Here is a 22,162-nt window from a genome sequence, read left to right as displayed (position 1 = left end):
CAAAGTTTTTTAATTATGCTAGAATATTGGAAGACAATCAACTTTTAGTGTTTTCCGCATATTAATTATTCTGAAATAGAGACGGTGATCCTAACTGTACAGAAGCACTAAACAACTGACAATCTAACAGACATCATTGGCCTGAGCTGTCATGCACAGTGAGTCTGATCCTTTGCTGTGAGAGTCTGACAAGCATGTTTCTGGTCAGTTTGGAAGAAATAATATCACAATGTTGATCTTTCTTTCCAATATTCCTTCTCTTTTACAATATAAACTGTGATCAAAGGTACTTATGTTCACAGCATGTAATAATACTGACAGTCCAGGGCATTGTGGTCTGTTGAGCTAGGGTTAGGGCTAGGGTTAGCAATTCAGACATATGTAATCAATATTAAACGTCTCTGACGTGGGCCACTGTCCGCAGTGTTGGGAAATCCATACCAGGCTGGAAGGAGTCAAGGTAGGTGAGCATCCACGAGAAGACACAGCAGATGCATCCTACTGACAGGACCAGGAGACTCCAGAAACCGAGCATCTTCTCTTCAGTGCCATCCTCGCCTGTCACCCTCTCTGCCCGCAGCTCTTTGAGTATGGGGTAGATAAGGGCGCAGAGAAACCCTTATTACTAATTTGTATTATAATTCAGTTTTCATGAAATATTCATATTCAGTATCGGTCCTTTTATATTAATAACCACGTATCCACCCAGGCTCATGGTGGGGCAGGGCTCTGTCCTGGGATGCTTGAGTGCAAGGTAATGTACACCCTGACCAGGTATCCAGTCTGTCAGAATTGTTTTCAATATTTGTTTCAAAAACATGAGTGACAACAAAAATCCAACTAGGATTCTTGCATATGATGAATGAAGTCTGTCTTTGACTGTATTGTCCAGCTGATCCATCAAACCCCCAGCAGGTGAACCTTATTCATGACATAACACGGCAACAATGTAAAAAATGAAACAGCAACAGTCTAAATGTAAAGTGCATTCTAAACTCCTCTTCAATAAATCATATGCAAAGAGTCATTCAGGACTGTAAAACGTGAACTACAGAACCCAGAGTCTTCATCATTAAATCTCTGGTTGCTTCATTTTTCTATCCTATATCACATACTTTAAGGTTAGGTTAGGTGAAGTTGCATTCTCATGGTGAGGCAAAGTGCTTTATGTGTGTGTGTGCGTGTCATGAACGGCTATAAAAGGCCTATAATTAAAGAACAAAGTGGGGTTTGAGTTCGAGTTGCGGCAGACTGTCACTACTTGTAAATGGAACGTAGCCTCCCTACGGTGGACAGCTAATAACAGGAATCGGACGCGGTCCACCCAAGTCCACAGCAACCACCATAGCAACCACCTAGCATGACCTTAAAAACATATTCTGTCTTCATAACTATCAAACACGTGAAATGATTTGCAAAGTGTGAAAGTGTTACAGCTGCAGAGAGCTATGGCGGTATCTTTGGAAGCTGTTTACATAGCTAATAATATACAATGTAACCATGGAGACAGTCAGTCACGTGAGCTAGCGGCGCATGTTTACTACAGTGAATAAGGTGATTGCGTGCACAGCGTCCACACGCTGCAGAGGGTAAAGACATTACTTCAATATTGTTTTATATTGATGTATATTTGCCTTCTGTTGACCATCACCTCAGGTTCACATCACAGTTTCAGCAGACAGATGCACACTGTCTAAATATGAACACATTCAAAAACTCATGTCTCAGAAATAAGCACAGCTGTTCATGTTTGTCATTAGAGTTTTATTTGTAAGAAAATTATGAGCTTCATATTGTGCATCAAATAAAAGAACATTTCACAACTCTAAGTCAACAGAAACAGGAAACAGAAATGTCTCTAATGTAGACATGTACAGTGTAGTGTAAGCATTAAAAGATCATAAAGGAAACACTAACATTTATGTGAAACTAATTGTAATAAAAAAAATGAGCAGGTGCTTTATAGATGTAAAAGAAAGAATCTGAAAACAACACTTTTTTGGTCTAAGTGATCAAAGTAGAAAACAGAACTGATGTTCAAGAACAAACCGTAGCTGCACTAATATTACACATCTCCATCGTTGTACTGAACAGACATGTTGCTTTTAAAACCACATGCAGTGTGTGACCGTGACTGTTCACTGAGACCATGAACGCCACTTCGCTGAAGCCTTCGCCTTCTTCTTCTTCTTCTAAATTGGAAGCAGAAGGAGCACGAGCTGCTTTGATCTACTGAAAGGAAAAAGCAGAACATCTGAGCTGAAACCAGTCAGCTGAAATCATTAAGACAGGAACAAATTCAATGCAGTGTCTCAGGTGGCTTAGCCTGTTACAACTGTTGATACAAGCTAAATACGGTTAACACACAGTGTCAGGGAGCTCCAGTGTGGGAACTAGTGGCTTTAGGTTTGTAGTCATTTAACTTTCATCCATTCATTCATTTAATTCAGGAGGAAGAAATGTCAGGTTGATGCAGGCTGGTTACATGCATTTGGTCCCATGCTGTCTTTAACTAAATGGCTTGGTTCACTTTATGGCTGGGCTGTATGTGGGGTTATATCATGTTATTTGGGCAGGAGTACCTGTCCCCTGTTAGACTTAGAAAGTTTCTCCATAAGTAGAGTTTCTAACTCTTATAGCACATCTGTGGCTGACAGCTTTTTGGTGGCTCTTTTCTCTTTGTGCTGAACATCAACACTGTTATTTCTTAGACTGTAAGCTTTACTTTAGCACAACCACTTGTAGAAGCTGCCACTCCAAATGTCTTTTGATAACAAGAAAAAAATACCTTTTCAGTCCACGGCCTGAAGTTCTTCTCTGACATCTTCTGCCATCAGCTTTGTCTGCTGGTTTGAAGACAATAAACCAGAAAAAAGATGATTTAGTCACTTTGTCTGTGTCATGCAGCTCGAATGTGTCGTGTAACGATGTTGAATAGCCGTCGTTATCCTTCTGCTGTGTCAGTAGGATTGTACTGTACAGCATCTCATTGATATGTGAGGAATGCTAATGTAACACGATAACAGACTTACATCATTAAAACATAAAGGACAGGAGATATTTAGATATTTTTATATTTATATTACATTTTATAGCTGACGGATATTACTAAATAGATAGAATTTACTAAATAGCTGGATGAACATGAAAAATATGTCTATAATAACAAATGACCATGAGAGCCAGTAGAATTAATTCAACTGGACACTCAAACGACGTCCTTAAATGCTCTTTAAGTGGCAGAACAAACGAACAAACACTTAATCGCTTACTTGAGATGAAATCTGCTCAGCTACTTTGAAAACAGCTTCTAACTGGTTCCTCCTTTAACAGGAGGTTTTTCAGACTACATGTAGCTGTCCTCTCTGTCAGCTCACACATTTACATTCATGTCACACTTATTTCTGCTTTCCCATTTTATAATTATTACTTACATTTTGATTAGATACCTTCAGTTTGTAAATGATCAGATTACATAATTGGAATACAATGTATCCAATTCAGGGTTGCGGGAGGACGAAGCCTATCCCAGCTGATACAGGACAAAGACAGGCTGCCAGTTTATTGCAGGGCTAACACAATATGTGTAACAGAAAATCCACTTAAATGTTTGATATTTCTTATAATAAGCATAATTATGACTATTATTTAAAGGTTTCTTTATAAATACATTTTGATTTTTTATAACCTCTAAAATATAAACCTGAGCTGTTAAATTCTGACCTCTGACCTCACTGCAGCTCCTTCTTGGAAGTACGTCTGCTTCTTGTCTTCCCCCAGTGTTGACCGCCTGCCCTTGATATCACGTACTGTACCTGAGGAACAGAAAAGGACAAACACTTGCCTTCATTTAAGAAGTACATTCATACAGAGGTAATCTATGGAATCACACTAGTTCACCCTTTGGGAGAAATCAGTTCCTGTGAAACATTTCTGTATATGAACATCATGTGGAGAATGAATGAAATGAGTTCTTCAGGTGACTCAGCAGTCCCACACTGACAATTGAAATCTAGTTAAACTATTAAGCATATTTGCTCTTCTGAAATCTGTGTTAAACAACAACAAACATAAATTAGTAACAAAAATACAGCTGAGTAGAGGCTTTACAAACCACCAGCAGCCATAATGCTAAATTTTAATCTTCAAATGTTTCTGAGGCGTCTTCAACCTGCTTTTAACACATTAAAGTCCCACAGTCAGTGCAGCACTGGTGTCAAGCCAGCCTCCAATTCGAGACTTGCAGTCAAGCCAGCCTCCAGTTTGTTTTACGTTCCCTGTGTATTCAAAGTATTACGGGAATGGATGTGGAAACCGGATTTCAAAATAAAAGCCAACTTCGAGTGAATTAACAGATGTGTTTTTTTTTTGTTTTTTTTCTTTTTTCTACTTTCTTTTCTTTCTATTTTTACTGCACTTTACATACGTCAACATGTCAAACTTTGCAATCTATCTAAAAAGAAACCAATTCAAAGCACGGGCATGGAGGACTTCCTGGAAAGTTAGCTGGGAATTTTTTGGCTTCAATTTCACACATATTTGAAGTGCTTTGAGGAAGTTGTGCATTTACTGTCTTTTAAGTAACTCACTCTTGGGATCCGCTTGAATGTATGCTAGTTTCTTTCCTAATTAAATCATGTGAATGTCACCTTGTGGCTTGGTATTCTCAGCAAAACCATGCAGGTAGGTGTTGTGGAAAGGACAGAGAGGAGCAGCATTATAAACAGTAGGTGCTGTAAAAGGTGGTGTTTGGCAGGTGAGTCAGTGGCTCCTAATATAGAGCCAAGTAGTAGTTGTGGGTGTTAAGTGTTGGAGGTGTGACTGGACTTTTTTTTTTTTCTTTTTTGCCTGTCCCGTTTGGCTCTTTTGCCATCAGAATTATTGTCTAAAGGCAAAGAAAGATGCCCAACGGATTTACTTTACCAAATTGACCATCCCAGCCTTGCCGTAATGGTCCATTTGATTCACCTTTTATTGTTTATTTTATTTTCACTTGCTGAATACGGGACAGACTTGACTGGGGGAAAGAAGGGGAGAAAGAAAGAGGGAAAGAGAAACAGCTGAGAAGAGGGACGGGGGAGAAGGGCAAAAAACAAAAACCAACAGAATGGGCAGAAAAAGAAAAAAAAATGCATCTAATTAACAATTAACAGATATGTTAAGAACATAATAACATATAATTTAGGCTTTTTTATTTTATTTTACAAACTCTAATGAACGATCTATATGACACAGCCTTGTACCCTAATTGTGCCCTGTCACTATCAAGGCCATCTTAGTTTGGATTTCAAAGTAAAAGCCCTGTGAATCTTCATTTTTGAACTACTCTTTCAATGACTTCATAATGCTCTGAAAAGCAAAAGTCGTATTTCCAAATACTATTTGAACTTTGTATCAACACTTTCCAACCGCAGTCTTTTTCACAGTGATACCATATCAATATCAAGTCAGTCTGATTTTGCTTTTCATAGTAATGGCCCTTTGAAATTGCAGATATTTGACTTAATCTTCTAACGATTCAAAATGCTCTAAAATGAAAAATTCTTGTTTCCACAGGGTAATTCCACTTTAGATCAACAGTATACAACCCCACAGTGATACCATATCAATATCAAGTCATTCTGATTTTGCTTTCAAAAACAAAAGCCCTTTCAAATTGTCCATAATTGACCTAACTTTCATTGATTTCAAAATGCTCTAAAATGGAAGATTCCTGTTTCCACAGGGTGATTTTACCTTAGATCAACAGTATACAGCCCCACAGTGATACCATATCAATATCAAGTCATTCTGATTATGCCTTCCAAAATAAAAGAGTTTTCAAATTGTCCATAATTGACCTAACTTTTAGTGATTTCAAAATGCTCTAAAATGGAAAGTTCCTGTTTCCACAGGGTAATTCCACCTTAGAATTATTCTGAAATGTTTTTTTATTCTTTCTGTTACTCACATTTATGTTTTGATGTGCAATGGTGTTAGTTTGAATGACATCTCCAAGGCCCTTTAATTTATAATTGTCTTTTTGGTTTTTTCTTTTTACTTTGTTTGTCAAGTATTCACCACATTTAAAACCCACAAAAAAAAGACAATAGTTAACTTTAAAATTAGTACAGAGGTGGACAATAAACTCAGCTGTGGTGTCTTTCGTCTTATGCAGTCAGAGAGATTATTGAATGTTTGGGTGGATGTATTTTCCTCTGTGGTGGGTTACGATGTGCGCCCACCACCCAAGGCTCCGTGGGGCTTGGTGGTGGTGCTAATGTAGGCCCCCGTCCGGATGGGCCTTTGTGGCTTCCAGGGGTGCCTACTTGGGTCAGCGGGGGACCTGGCCCCACGAGAGAGTACTTTGCCTTCACTTCCCTCCCCTCCTCATCCCCACTCCATCACACCGCCACACATGCAGGGCTTTGGCGTACAGTTGTTTCACTGAGGTGGGTGTGAGACATTCCTGCTGTGTCCCCTTCCGACCACCTGTACCTCAATTTTATTCCACAATCTATACATCAACATCACTTGTGCTGGGCATGCTGAATGGCGTCCAAGGGATGGTCTGTGTATTCAACCTCTCCTAAGTTGCCGGTGCCCACGTCTCAATTTTAAATACATGTAGATGGTAATGTTTCTTGGCAGGGGCCGTGCTGACACCAATATTTATTCTCTACTGTTACTTATACTTATCTAGGTTGTGGATGTGATACTTGCTGTTGTGTATTGTGTTATATTTTTGCTTGTTTTCTTTTCTGTTTTTTTCTTCCAGTAGGTAATCCAATGGAATTTACTGTCTTGTGTCACCGTCCCACATCCCCTCTGTTTTTCCCCATCTTTTGAACGTCTCTTGTCTAAGTCTTAATATTTCCTATCAACCACTTATGTGTATTCCTTTGATAATAACTGCAAATTTTTTACAATAAAATGATTGAATAAATAGAGATATTTTAAAATTTTAATCAAGTGGAGCAATATTGCAAAGCCATAATGGTCCACTTGAAAAAAACAAAATCTGTTGGAGAGCCTATACCGCCCACTACTGGACATGCGAGCTTTGAGTGTCTGACTCTGTCGACATTCCAAAAACTAGAGGTGAAAACATGTCATTTTGAACATAAAAGTCTTGTGCAGAAAAAATGCCGAAGAAGGAGAAGGGGTGAGTTCGTTTTTTAAGTATAAACTTTAAATATTAACTTTTAAAATTTGCTAACAAAGTAGTTCATCTCCAATTACATGTAATTGAGTAATCAAGTCTTGTAGCTAGGGATGGGTACCGGTGTCATAAACGGTAGTAACCAGACCGAAAAGCAGCGCACATTTCAGTGCTTTATTTCGGTGCTTTTTTTTCCTGAGCTGTGATACACTTCTAGCCAATCATTTTATGTTTCTGAGGATAGTAGGCGGGTCCAGGTACGTACGTTCTTTTAGAGCAGAGCTACAGATTAAAAATGCCCAAGACGAAGCGGTCAAAAATCTGGCTGTACTTCACAGCAAAATATGCAAACTCAGCAGCCTGCAACAAGTGCTTTAAGCTGATACTGTGATACTGTCAAAGGAGGTAACACCTCGAATCTGATGAAACACCTGGCGACGCATAGCGTTTTTTTTAAAAGCCGAGAAATGCGCCGTATTTGATAGCTTGCTGCGAGACCTCACACCGAGCGCATCTACTGCGGGTGTGGTGCCTGTTATCGGACCCGGATTTAGCAACATCCCCAAAAACCCGAAGAGTAGAGTCCTGGCCCCTAGCCCTGCCAGTGTAGCAGAAATGATGAGGATGATGATGCAGCAGCAGCCGTTCTTCTCTGCGTGAGTAGCTTAATGTTGTTCGTGTGTAATTTACTTTGAGTAGGCTAACCACGTTATTACATTAATGCACGTAAGGTGAACTAGCAAACATCATCATAGCTACATGCGGCTGTCTTCTTGTTTGATGGCAGATACTCCCTTCACCCTGGCCAAAAAGGCTAAAATGACCAAAGAAAAAGTGGAAAACAGCTAAACATGAGAGGTTTTTGGACAAAGTTTGTGTTTTTTCCATTGTTTAAGCACTGCTTCCAGCCAAGAGTGATACCATATATGCCCCATAGCTGTAGAAAAGGCTAACATTGTTATCTTTTTACAAAAAACCAGCTGAACATGAGTGGTTTTTGGACCAATTTTATGTTCTCCATTCTTTAAGCACCGGTTTGAGCACCGTTTGAGCACCGGCACCGTTTCAAAAGTACCGATTTGGCACCGGTATCGGATAAAACCTAAACGATACCCATCCCTACTTGTAGCCTAGCCTAAGATATTAGCTAGTTTATTTCTGATTGTAAAAATGTCTTTTTTCTTATGTGTAACACTTAAAATTACATTTATTTCACCATATTTTTTCGATAACAGGCTTCGCTATGAGCAAAAACAAAAAAAGATTTGCGCACAGGACTCAGGCAAAGTTGTAGCATACGGCAGAAATTAATTAACACGTGTTCTATAACAGGCACATCTGTTGCTAACAGGCAATGGCTTTTTAACATCAAGTGCTGCACATTTTCTTCAGGGGCATTGCATTTCACAAAAACATGTACTTGAATAGAAACAAAGTTGATAGTTTTGTAATTAGTGGCACCGATTTAAAATTGTTCTCAATTCATTGAGAATATTATACATATTCTTTATAAAATGTTATGATTTCAATGATATAAATGACAATGTAATGATTTCTTTTTTACACTTAGAGTCTACCGCTTCTGCTTATTTGGGGTATGTATTTGTTTCTTCTTTTCTTTCATATACATTTTCCACGAAAAATAAAACTGAAAATGCTATATCTTCTGTTTTAGAACAAAAATAAAACGATTACAATCAATGAAATTATTGAAACTGTGGAACAGCTGAAAAAACATGGCATCCAACTGGAGGACCATGCACTTCATAAAGAAGGCCCCTGAGGTCAAGTTTGCCTGACACTTGGTATTCAGAATAATCAAAATAACCGCTACAGAATTTGTGATGCATTTCGTCAGGTTAGTTCTTTTCACTTATTTTTAAAAAATATATATTGTATTAAATTATTTAGTTAAAATCAAATTTATTAAAAATGTATGCCTGTTCTCTACAGAACTTGTCTATACCAGTCAAAGGGGATTCAGATAATGGACAAAAGCCACCAGAGCAGGTTCCATAAATAAAATTCTATGTGTTTGATATCAAATATGTTGGTATACCAAATTTTAGTCAATGTGTTACTGTTGAAATTATCCCTAAAATTAATATTGTTACGGGTAATGTCATTTTCAACAGGAAGAACTATCAGCTGCCGCTTCTCTGTCATCGGACATCTCCTCGCAGGAAGATGGACAGCTGTCTCCTGCGCAGGTCAGTCTGTCTGTACTATCATAATTTCTCCTTAACACTTCCATGTAATTACACTAAAGTTACACCTCTCAACTCATGTAATAGCAACCAGAAGAACTATCAGCTGCCGCTTCTCTGTCACCGGACATCTCCTTGCAGGAGGATGGACAGCTGTCTCCTGAGCAGGTCAGTCATTAAAAATGCTTTCACATAAGTTATGATTGGCGCTAGGATCATTGTTTAAATGACCACTTTATGTTACATAAAAAATATTTTTAAAAACACAATATACAATTAAATAAAGAATTTTATCAAATGTTGTAACATAGAATGAAATTTATATTTCATGACACTTCTCAACATGAATTTTTGCTATATATTCTGACATTAGAAACACTGGTTGTTAATATACTTAAAATACACAAGTATTTCAGGTATATTTACTGATATTACGGTAGTTATGTAACATGGACAAAATGTTTTCTCACAAAATAAATTTTTCCTCTTTTTTAGCCTAACAGCAACTCATCTGATGATGGATTCATAAGAATCAGGGTCCCACTTGCAACAATTTTTTTTTTCCTGAAAAGGAAGAATGGACTAATATAAAAAATAAGAGATCCCAAAGAGGATACAAGGGACTACAGTGGACAAATCTGATTTCAGACGGAATACGGACAGTGTTTCCATATTGTTCCTTTGCCTTCAAAAGGCACAGAGTCAAGGCTTTGGACTCAGTAAGAAAGGGCCCTTTCTTCTGGTGTCTGGGTTACTGCAGTTTTGAGGATTGTCCAGTCACTGTCACTGTCACTGTAGATAATGAAGACGATCTAAAGGCAAAAGTCAATTTTCAAGGTCTCGAGTGTGTGCACAACCACTATGAACTAAGAAGAAGACCTGTAAGAGCTCATAAGAGAGATAAAATTGGCCATGAATTGGAAAAGCAATTACCTAGACCCATGTATCTGGAAACAATGAGCAAAATGGATGATGATGTTGTGCAATCGGGCTGTAGAGATGAAGTTCCAACTCCTCAAGTGTTGAGAAACATAGCCTTGGAAATCCGAAAGAAAAGTCGTCTTCATCATAATGAGATTATGAGTCTCCAGTTAATGGTGGCAAACAAGAAGAACAACCCAGAGGATGTATTGCAGAAAGTGATGTTACATCCAAAAGGTGTTTTTTTATGGTCTTCCAGGAGCATTGAGATTTTCCAGAGCCGCTGTCGGGAGGACATACTTTATTTGGATGCTACAGGAAGTATCATGAAAAAAAGAAAGGGTTCGCCTCCTTTCTATGTTTACGAACTTGTAGTAAGAAATCCACGGAAAACATCCTCTCCCCTACCAGTGGCTACATATTTAACATGTGACCATACCACTGCCTCAGTTACATGTTTTTTGGAAGCATTTCTGACTGATGTTGCAAGGGCCTTTGGGCGCAAAGCCATGCGTTCACCTTTAATGCTTATGTGTGATGGATCTATGGTCCTAATGCAAGCTATCTGTTTAGCTTTTGCAAAAAAAATCTCTCTGACACAATAAATCATTATTATAACATCGCTTCGGGGAAAGGAAACAAGGAAGACTTCGAGGTTCCAATTCTTCACAGATGCCTTAGTCATGTTATGAAGAATGCCAAGGAGATCTGTAAAAAGTAGTAAGTGTAGTAGAGATGGACCGATCCGATATTACGTATCGGTATCGGTCCGATACTGACCTAAATTACTGGACCGGATATCGGAGAAAAATAAAAAATGTAATCCGATCCATTAAATATCACGAAAGCACCTCACAAAACTTGCAACACGCCGTAACTCACCTCAGAACGTTAGCACGTCGGAGCAGTATGCATCACGTGATAGAGCGGCTGTGGCATGCGGGACCTGTCGGTGGTCTGGATAGCATTTGGAGCTTCGCTAGCAACCTGGCATTTCATCTCCGACAAAGTTATCCCGAGAGAAGTAAAGCAAGTGTGTAAGTCCATCTCTGAATGTTTGTAAAGCATTCCTGCATTAAGCTTAACAAACGATATATGGAGCGACTGCCTCTTCTTGCTGCTACTTCAATCATGAAACTGCTTAACGATCAGCTGATCGGCTTTTCTGTCGCGAGTCCGTGTCTCTAGTTTGCTTTTGGCCCACTTTGCACCAGAAAGAGGAAACCAGCGGCTGAACAACAGCAGCACGTTTAAGCTTGATCAGCTGTTGTTAGAATTTATTTAATATTACTTTCTACTCGAGGATCTTTTTCTACGTAGCTGACGCTGGTAACTGTGCAGGGGCGGATCTAGCAAAGTTTAGCCAGGGGGGCCGATAGGGCATTAACAGGGAAAAGGGGGCACAAAGACATACTTTTCTTTCTTATTCTCATTTAAAATGTCTAGCTTTTAATAAATAATTATCTGACACCCAAAGTTTTAATTTGATGCAAAATAAATAGAAGTCCATTACTGTATATAGTAACTATTAAGTCTAATATATATACCCTAGTAAGCCATCTGTGCAGTCTGCAATTTTGTTGAAGAAAGATGTTGAATCTATTTAATATTTCTTGAAAAATAATTGATTTCTGTGCATTTTTTTTTCACACTGCATCAAATTAAGGTTGGTTACGTCGATTAAGCATCATGAGGTGGAGCGTGAGGGGTGGTTCCCTATTTTTTATTTATTTATTTTTGTTGTTGCTGGGAGTTGGAACCCTATTAGTTAGGCTGCTTAATATTTATGCTAAGTACTCTTTAAAATACCAGAATAGGGAGGATGGTGTAGGTTTAAGTTTATTAGATTGATCAGTATTGCTGAACTATGAAATATTTTTTTTTGCATACAGGTATAACAGAATAGCTTTAGTGTAGTTGTTGTTTTAAACTTGAGTATGAACTTATACAAAATGCAGCAAGATATTTAAAAAAAAAACAGTTTTGTTGATTAAAAAACACTATATCGGATTCATATCGGTATCGGCAGATATCCAAATTTATGATATCGGTATCGGTATCGGACATAAAAAAGTGGTATCGTGCCATCTCTAAAGTGTAGTCCTTTTAATATGGTATTCACTTGTTTGTTTTTTATTGTGACATGTGACATGGCATTTCATTTTTCAATTTGGGAAAACATTATTACTGTTTTGGAAACACTTAAAGACAATTTTTTCTTTAACTGCAGTGCACCAAAGAACTACCATCTTGCAATGCACACTTTTGGAGTCTTCACTACTGCAACTTCCTTAAAAGACCTCACTGACATGGTTCAAAGTGCTGCAGTTGTTTTTGGGAGTCCGTGTAGTGGTGAGAATGTCGAAAAACATTTTCACAACCTTCAGTTGTTGATGCAGAAAGCCAATGTTGATGTTGATGGCAATGACAGAAACTCAAAAGCTGATGAGGACCTGAAGGTAAACTGAAGTCAATTTTTATTAAAACTAAAGGCTAAACTTTTGCCTCTTATATATCTTTTTAAATACTTTGGAATAGCATAATAACTGTACCCTCAAACACAATAATAACATGGACTGAACCACCACTCACAACCACTAGCACTTTATATAGCCTCTGTAGAAACTGTCTACACCCTCACTTATCTTAACTGCACTACTGTATAGCTCTGTGTAAATAATCATTCTGTACATTCGATAATCTTTAATCCTACAACTGTTTACAACTTGCATAGTTCCCATTTCTGTATAGCTGTATATCTCAGATTCTGTAAAGTTATTTATTTCATATTCTGTATAGTTTTTCATATTTATATCCTGTTCATATCCTGTACATAGCTTGTACTCACTACAGCCTGTACATACTTATAGTTATAGAATATTCACAACATACTTCATACCGTGTACATTATAACATACCATAATAGACCCATTTCTGTAATATACTCACATATCTATATTATTGCTAATATATATTGTAATATATCTATATCACTAAAGCACTTCTGGATGGATGCAAACTGCATTTCGTTGCCCTGTACCTGTGCATGTGCAATGACAATAAAGTTGAATTCTATTCTATTCTATTCTATTCTATTCTATTCTATAATAATCACAAGTCACAAGTAATTTTAAATGTTTTATACAACATAATGTTGGGTTTTTAGATTATAGATATGAAAGATGAGTGCACACAATGTTCAAATCACATAATTATTCTGTTTTGTCTGTTGGCTAGGGAGTCAAGGGAAACAACCTCTTTGGGAGACATTTTAAGAAGCTCATTTCCAACACATCATTGGAGATGGATGGTGAGGCAAACCCTTACTACAGCAAGGGGCTCATGGAGCACATCAGCAAATATCTTCTTCCTTTTTCTGGATTATGGTCTGCAATAATGTTAGGTAAGCCATTTTAAAGTAGACAAGTAATTAGTTTATAAAATGAAATTACACACATCAATATTATTCTAATCTTCAAAATCCAAAGGTGACCTTGGAAGACATGGCACTGGGAAAATGTATGAGCAGTACCACAACAAATACAATGCCTTAAGAAAGATCAAGAGACAAGTAAGACACATGATTTTTAGTATATATACATATTTGTGTGGTGTGATTGAGAAACGGCGGGTCCAGAGGAGTCATCTGTATTGCAGATCATACAACATTGCACACAACAACAATGTGTATCTTTAAAAAAAAAATCACATTTAATGATTTCTTAATTTGATTTTTCAGAATATTACTGAGAATAATAAAACGCAGGGGATAATGGAGAAGAGCCAGTGGGATCTGAAACATATCCGTCTACATTCGGGAAGGCTCACCAGGCTGGATGACTTTGTTGTCCAGTATCAAATCAGTCACACAGCGCTGCTGAAGGAGTACGAAGACTCAAAAAGAATGCTTCAAAGAAAGGTTTGCAAAATGACTGGCTGATGTCCATCAATGCTTTGCCGTTTCAAAATGGAACATTAAAAAAAAGTCTTCTTGATGTGGTGGGATATTGAGGTGCCCCACATTGTGATGTTATACAGTGGGGCAAAAAAGTATTTAGTCAGCCACCGATTGTGCAAGTTCCCCCACTTAAAATGATGACAGAGGTCAGTAATTTGCACCAGAGGTACACTTCAACTGTGAGAGACAGAATGTGAAAAAAAAATCCATGAATTCACATGGTAGGATTTGTAAAGAATTTATTCGTAAATTAGGGTGGAAAATAAGTATTTGGTCACCTCAAACATGGAAAATCTCTGGCTCTCACAGACCTGTAACGTCTTCTGTAAGAAGCTTTTCTGTCCCCCACTCGTTACCTGTATGAATGGCACCTGTTTGAACTCATCATCTGTATAAAAGACACCTGTCCACAGCCTCAAACAGTCAGACTCCAAACTCCGCCATGGCCAAGACCAAAGAGCTTTCGAAGGACACCAGGAAAAGTATTGTAGACCTGCACCAGACTGGGAAGAGTGAATCTACAATAGGCAAGCAGCTTGGTGTGAAAAAATCAACTGTGGGAGCAATCATCAGAAAATGGAAGACATACAAGACCACTGATAATCTCCCTCGATCTGGGGCTCCACGCAAGATCTCATCCCGTGGGGTCAAAATGATCATGAGAACGGTGAGCAAAGATCCCAGAACCACACGGGGGGACCTGGTGAATGACCTGCAGAGAGCTGGGACCAAAGTAACAAAGGTCACCATCAGTAACACACTACAACGGCAGGGAATCAAATCCCGCAGTGCCAGACGTGTTCCGCTGCTGAAGCCAGTGCATGTCCAGGCCCGTCTGAAGTTTGCCAGAGAGCACATGGATGATACAGCAGAGGATTGGGAGAATGTCATGTGGTCAGATGAAACCAAAGTAGAACTTTTTGGTATAAACTCAACTCGTCGTGTTTGGAGGAAGAAGAATACTGAGTTGCATCCCAAGAACACCATACCTACTGTGAAGCATGGGGGTGGAAACATCATGCTATGGGGCTGTTTTTCTGCCAAGGGGACAGGACGACTGATCCGTGTTAAGGACAGAATGAATGGGGCCATGTATCGTGAGATTTTGAGCCAAAACCTCCTTCCATCAGTGAGAACTTTGAAGATGAAACGAGGCTGGGTCTTCCAACATGACAATGATCCAAAACACACCGCCCGGGCAACAAAGGAGTGGCTCCGTAAGAAGCATTTGAAAGTCCTGGAGTGGCCTAGCCAGTCTCCAGACCTCAACCCCATAGAAAATCTGTGACGGGAGTTGAAAGTCCGTGTTGCTCGGCGACAGCCCCAAAACATCACTGCTCTCGAGAAGATCTGCATGGAGGAATGGGCCAAAATACCAGCTACTGTGTGTGCAAACCTGGTAAAGACCTATAGTAAACGTTTGACCTCTGTTATTGCCAACAAAGGTTATGTTACACAGTATTGAGTTGTATTTTTGTTATTGACCAAATACTTATTTTCCACCCTAATTTACGAATAAATTCTTTACAAATCCTACCATGTGGATTCATGGATTTTTTTTTCACATTCTGTCTCTCACAGTTGAAGTGTACCTCTGGTGCAAATTACTGACCTCTGTCATCATTTTAGGTGGGGGAACTTGCACAATCGGTGGCTGACTAAATACTTTTTTGCCCCACTGTAGCTTGGTTGCACCTGTGTGTCTTACTGGACATTTTTGTGTGTTTTGGTTTATTGTAAATTAAGGAAAATGTTGTCACAGCCTTTCACTTGTAATTCCTAAACAATGTTCAATGACTCATATTTTTGGTTCAGAAATTTAGAGTGGACGAAGAAAAATGGAAGGAACGTCGCCAAAAAAAGAAGAGGAGATATGTAACAGTATGTCACGATGAGTTGTGTGGCTGTCAGTGGCTGGACCCACGTGCAGGACTCGGAGACAAAACATTAACTTAAACGACGGCTTTATTTGCTGGAGAGTCACCTTTGGACGATACATAAACAACAACTTAAACTAACTAGACAGGAAATGCTGAAGGTAGACGACCATGGATACACACACAACAAACGTGGAGGACGCAACAACTGGCAGGGAAAAACACAGGGCTTAAATACATACTGAAGTGATTTGGGAATGTGAAACAGGAGGAGAACACAGCTGGGACTCATCAGACATGACAAGACAAGGGGAGGCAAAACTCAACACATTGACATAGTACACAGACTTTCAAAGTAAAACAGGAAACTGAACAGGCATGGACTAAACTAGGGGATACAGTGACAGAAATCAAACCCAAGAGAATCAAAACACATCATGAAAACAAAGATAACTAATACAAACAGAAAAACACAGAGCCCACAGACTCAGGACCGTGACACAGTACTCCGCAAGCCATTTCCTTTCAGGAGATCTTCAAAGACGGTATAAAATGTTGCGCAAATTTATCGTTCATATATAAAGACCAATATTTTGCATAACATTTTTTGTATTTCTTGTACACGATATTTATATAGGTTGCTTCCTCTATGGCCCCGAGTTCCCCTGTGCAGACTGGTAGAGTTGAGGATGTTACCTTGGAAACTCCAGAATTCCAGGTAGGATTGACAACTGCTAACATAAAGGATTCATCAAAGTAATAGTAATGCCTTCTTTTTCCATAGAAGATCCTTTCCATGACACAGTAATCAGTCATGGACACGTGTATGAAGGGCAAATCTTATTTATTTACATGTTGATATTCATGTTCAACTCATTCGATGTGAATATCCAGGATTTTGGTTGACTAGTTGTAACCTTAACTGACACACCCCCACTCCCCTCCCTCCAGAATTCCTAGGTAACAACCTAATATACATATCTTCCACTTCCAGCATTTGACTGCGCTCCGGCTTTTAAAGGTAGAACGGTAGAAGCCTGGGACTCCTAGTGTTAAGTGGGAGGCACCAAAATTCAAAATGAATGCAGTGATTACATGGTAAATTTTGGGAATAACTAAATAAATAAATATTTTTTCCTCAGTAGAAACTGAATGGGAAAAAGCATTCGGGAACATAGTTAGAGTATGGGAAAATTAACTTTGCAAGTGTTGCCATTACAGCTTTGAGTTTATATAGTTACCAGTGCTCAAGGGTGGCTGTAGCTCAGGTGGTAGAGCAGGTCATCTACTGATTTGAAGGTTGCTGGTTTGATTACTGGCTTCTCCTAGTCTGCATACCAAAAATCCAAGATACTAACCATAAATTGCTCTCCAGTGCATCCATCGATTGTGTGTGAATGTTACTTAGAACACACTTAGAAAAATCTGCTTGGGTGAATGCACAAGTTGTGTAAATCGCTTTGAGTGCTCAGAAGAGTAGAAAAGCGCTTTATAAGAACCAGTTCATTTACCATTCAAGACTTGGAGTGATACATTTTGAATGAATTTTCCAAAGACATATTGTTAATAACAGTCCATAAACCTTTGTTAGAAATAACAAAATCATGTCCAATAGCTGGTAAGATCGTATGTTAAGTGTGTTTTTCTTTAATGAGGAGGTCCTGTCTTTGTGGAAGAAAAGAGACACAGAGGTTGTGGTTTCTGTGCTTCCCTCAACAAACCATGGTACGTCCATAATTATCCGCCACAGTGATTTGCGAACCCTTCGACCACACCTGTGGCTAACAGGCGAGGTATATCAATGATTAATTTAAGCACTCATAACCACAATAATTCGAATGTGTAATGTAATTCAATTAAAAGGACATTATCATGTAATTATTTATCATTAACACAATTTAAATTATATAAATTACATAGCTTTGTGTTTATGAAAATTCTTTACGTAGGTAATTGAAGGGCTTTTTCATTGTCTGGCAAAAAAGGAGCAAAAGGGGATCTACATTATGAACCATTACACAGCGGGCTTGATTTTCTTTGGTGATCGGACACAGCTTTCTCGCCAAAGCTTGCGGAACGTAAGATGACTGTCCAATGTCCATATAATTATGTTCAAATACATTTAGAAAGAATTACTGATTGAATGCTAATAGAATTCCACAAACTGTAAGAAATACATAAATGTTTTCTGACAGGTAAACTTCGATCAGTAGCAGGCCATTGTCACGTTTGTTAACATTAAAAATGTACACTGGAAGTTTCTGGTAAGCAACAAGATTATAACTTTAAAGCCTGTGTATTTTTTTAATGACGATATATTAATATTGTTTTAATGATTTATCTTTGCTACAATTCATCAATGCAGTGAATCACACTGTTTATCTCCTTGATCCTGCCCCAAGTTCATCAGAGGAGGAAGACTCTAAACTCGCTGCACGTAAATTCAGGTACTTAGGCTTCAACACATTTTGTTATATGCAAATAGGCTTTACAAGTTAGTTTACTACAACTGCATTTTTGTAGAAGCTTTTTGTACCTGGCCCCACAATGCGTGTTTCTCTGTTGGCATCCTCTTGGCCAGGTCTCATTTGCAAAATAAATCAGTACGGTTAAATAAAAATTATCAGGTGAACAAATTATTAAGACAATAATTCTGATGGCAAAAGAGCCAAACGAGACAGGCCAAAAAATAAATAAATAAAAAATAAATAAAATTCTCTTTAATTCTGTAAAATATCTTTTTTTTTAAATTAGGAAATATGACATATACCAAATTGTATTCTGCTTTGTAATAATGTGCGGTGATTACTTAAAAATGAGGAGAACCCGCCACGCAAAAACAGAATGGGTCGACATTAAATGGAAGGGAGGTGTCTTGACCCATCCAGTGCAGAAGGATGGCTTCAGCTGTGGAGTATTAGTGGTGATGGTAAGTGATGATAATATACATTTGTATATAATTTCTTACTTGTTTGCCATGCCATCATGCCATGGTCAGAAGAATATCCACATCCATAACAGTAGCTGTAATAGATATGAATACATCTTAATTCTAAATTTCACAGTATACTGCACAAATTAAGTATATGGTTAATACTTTGGTGCCCTAAGTCATGCAGATTTTGTGACATACTCGCAAATATTAAGGCTGCACAGCGATTGCAGATAGTACTTATACTTTAAAGAGAGCAAGTCACCGTAGGGAATTATTTCCTGTGTCATAATGGTGCATTATCAGTAATCTCATTCTCTCACTGAGCACGCTCTGGTGAATGGCTAGCACATCATGATGCAGGTGGTATGTATTGTCCAGCATTGTGGTTAACTTGGAAAACATCCACATCTCTGACAGCACCTTACGAGACTGTAGGGCCACCCTGTGGACTCACTTTATTGAGTCTCTGTGGCACTAGCATAACACAGGTTGCGACTCTCCACAACATTTTTATAGAATGTACTGAGTATTGCCCAACAGATGTTAAAAGAAGTCAGCTGCCCACACATTGGAAGCAGACTATATCTAATAACTAGTAACTAGAGATGTTCCCTATTTCAGTTATTCATCAGCTTAAAAGAATATACATGGCTCTGGCCCTTACTGTAGAGTGGAGTGTTATTTTTAACCCTGTCCATTTTGTTCTCTATGTTTACAAGGTATATCACATAGTTATTCATCCACGATGTCCATTTCAACAACTGAGTGTTAGAAGTTACCTGGTGTTCATAAAGACTTAAATCTATTTATTGCTCTTTGTTTTTCATACTGTTTATGCAAGATTATAAACATCAGAAATTTTATATTGAGCAGAATTGTGTTTTTTTTTTCACAATTAAAATTTTGAGTATTTCTCGGTAGATGTCACGGGCAGTGATGAAAGTATTTCCAGATTTTCCCGTCATGAAATTAAAAACATCAAAAGAGAAAATGGCAGAGTAAAGAAAATTGATGGCTGTGGAGATACTACAAGCATCAGGTTGGTTTGGGGGTGAATAAGAGAGAAAATGTGTGTGTGTGTATATATATGTATTTGAATGTATATGTGTGCGTGTGTGTAGATTGAAATGTATTATTCTGTTAGTAGTATTATTATAGTGCACAATGGCACTTTATGCTGTGGTCTAATCGATAGAAATTTTTAAGTACACAGTTTAACATATGCATGAATTGGCCTTCAATTAAAAATGTCTATCTAATGTGTTTTGATCCTGTATTTTAGTTTTTGACACTAACAGCAACTGTGCCATGTATCATATTATTATTATACCATATTATTTTCCAGTTTCTGCTGTTTTGTATTTGTTCTTAGGGTTTGAGTTGTGTGTTTAGTGTTTCTATTGTCCCTACCTGTGTCTTTCCTCTGTGTTCTGTTCGTGTCCCCAAGTTGGTATTGTGAAACAGCCTGTGAGTTTCCTGTTTTACTTTGTAGGTTTGTGTCTCGTTATGCCCATTAGTTCCAGCTGTGTCCCCTCCTGTCTGCCTGTGCTCCTCGTCGCATCGTCTGTGTTACACTCACCTCTTCCAGGCTCGCACGCTCACTCCTCTTCAGCCACTCACCCTCACACCGTTACACTCTCATGCCAATCCAGCAACAGGCAATCCACACAGGGTCAGGGACGCGTCCAGGAAATCTAGGTACAGGAAAGAACAGGTCAGGAACTCTAATGAACAGTACTGAGAATCAACTCAATGATTTAGCACAAACTGAGAAGACTCAACAAATCACCAACCTGTGGCCTAGAGTGTCCTGGTGCCACGTGCACTTATGGACACTCTTATGTTCGAACATGGTGTTCGTTATGGCCAAGCTGTGGTTTGCACAGAAGTTCAATAACAAAACACCACTCGGGTTCAGGTCCTGGGGTCCATTCCTCCCAATCACGCCCCTCCAGGTTTCACTGTTGTTGCCCACATGAGCATTTAAGTCTCCCAGTAGGACCCTCCAGTGTCCCACCCAGGGACTCCAAGAAGGCTGGGTACTCTGAACCCCAACCTGGAGGCACAGATAACAAACCCTCTCATCCACTGGGAGGAACCCCAACATACAGGCAGCAAGCTGAAGGGACACCAGGATACCCACCCCAGGCCTCTCACCAGGGGCAACTCCAGACTGAGTCAGAGTCCAGCCCCTCTCCAGGAGGCTGGTTCCAGAGCCCAAGCCGTGTGTTGAGGTGAGCCTGACTATATCTAGCCGGTTCCTCTCAACCTCACGCACTAACTCAGGCTCCTTCCCCACCAGAGAGGTGACATTCAATGTCCCAATTGCCAGTCTTGGGGTTTGGTTCGCTCCTGGACGGCGCTCACAATGCACCCAACACACATTAGTTGGTATCAAATGAGCACAACTCATCATTAATCCCACTCCATGGTCCTTAGGGTGGCACAGTTGCTTCACTCTCTCCTCTTATTCCATTAGAAAGCATTCTGTATGTCCCTAATATAACTGAGAACTTCAATAAAATCTCTGAATCTAACAATATAAAAATGGCACTGAGTCTGTGTCTGCATTTGTGTGACATTAATGTTCCACTTTAACTTGGAGGTTTTGACTCCCACTTTTAACTCCTTCTCTTAATGTGGACGATCATACAGCTGGCTTCTTGAAAGGGGGGTGGGTGGGGGGCACACTACAGCCAAACTACACAACAGGACAAATGAAAAGAACAATCACAACTTCTCCTGTATCAGTGTGTTGCAGTGATTGTTTAGTTTTACTATCACTCAGTGTTTCTCATCAAAGGCAGTGCAACTGTCTGTGACACTGTAGCACTCTGTCAAGATTGTTGCACATTTGTGTCTCCTTTATAAAGTCAAACAGGATTTTGAATTGTCTGACATTTGCACGGGAATCTGGAGGAGGGAGATGGGCCTTCTTCAGTTTCCTAAGAAACTGTAGTAACTCTAACTCTACTCTAAGAGAGAGATCCACTAATGCCTCGCACCAACACAAACTGGGTTCTGGAGTCAAAGAGCTGTTAGTGTTTACAAATCGAGCGCAGCGACAGGATTGTGTGTCAGAGACAGAATCTCAAAGATTTTTGTGACCCTGATGAAGACCCA

The 22,162-nt window shown here is 38.9% G+C and overlaps 2 protein-coding genes and 2 long non-coding RNA genes across 15 annotated transcripts in view; 2 read left to right on the top strand and 2 right to left on the bottom strand.

Annotated features, from left to right (window-relative positions):
• The window catches only part of LOC309701484 (NACHT, LRR and PYD domains-containing protein 12-like), a 1,104,110-nt gene that overhangs the window by 818,915 nt on the left and 263,033 nt on the right, over positions 1 to 22,162 (bottom strand). The gene's annotated exons all lie outside the window — the stretch shown is intronic.
• LOC309701602 lies at positions 1,843 to 3,335 on the bottom strand. The gene is made up of 3 exons (XR_014275161.1): positions 3,273 to 3,335; positions 2,789 to 2,846; positions 1,843 to 2,232 (listed from the first exon to the last, which is right to left on the bottom strand). It is a non-coding gene; the product is annotated as an uncharacterized lncRNA (long non-coding RNA).
• Positions 7,469 to 21,041, top strand: LOC309701511 (uncharacterized protein). 12 transcript variants are annotated; one of them, XM_082525761.1, is made up of 12 exons: positions 11,019 to 11,306; positions 12,500 to 12,728; positions 13,507 to 13,672; positions 13,758 to 13,840; positions 14,009 to 14,188; positions 16,043 to 16,649; positions 16,742 to 16,822; positions 17,763 to 17,897; positions 18,054 to 18,368; positions 18,470 to 19,033; positions 19,961 to 20,078; positions 20,532 to 21,041. In XM_082525761.1, the coding sequence occupies exons 1-6, from the start codon at positions 11,179 to 11,181 to the stop codon at positions 16,181 to 16,183; spliced, it is 927 nt and encodes a 308-aa protein (XP_082381887.1). In that variant the 5' UTR covers positions 11,019 to 11,178; the 3' UTR covers positions 16,184 to 16,649; positions 16,742 to 16,822; positions 17,763 to 17,897; positions 18,054 to 18,368; positions 18,470 to 19,033; positions 19,961 to 20,078; positions 20,532 to 21,041. The 12 variants fall into 12 exon arrangements, with proteins under 12 accessions (XP_082381885.1, XP_082381887.1, XP_082381888.1 ...); XM_082525762.1 differs by having other exon boundaries at positions 16,043 to 16,822; positions 18,054 to 18,182; positions 18,300 to 18,368; XM_082525759.1 differs by lacking the exon at positions 11,019 to 11,306 and adding an exon at positions 7,469 to 7,797 and having other exon boundaries at positions 16,043 to 16,822.
• LOC309701611 lies at positions 9,308 to 9,898 on the top strand. Its single transcript, XR_014275171.1, has 3 exons — positions 9,308 to 9,351; positions 9,436 to 9,516; positions 9,844 to 9,898. It is a non-coding gene; the product is annotated as an uncharacterized lncRNA (long non-coding RNA).

Source organism: Aulonocara stuartgranti (assembly GCF_965226115.1).
Source record: "Aulonocara stuartgranti genome assembly, chromosome: 23".
In the NCBI taxonomy this organism is placed as follows: domain Eukaryota; kingdom Metazoa; phylum Chordata; class Actinopteri; order Cichliformes; family Cichlidae; genus Aulonocara; species Aulonocara stuartgranti.
The sequence above is the reverse complement of the archived record's forward strand: the minus strand, read 5'-3'. Positions and strand labels throughout refer to the sequence as shown.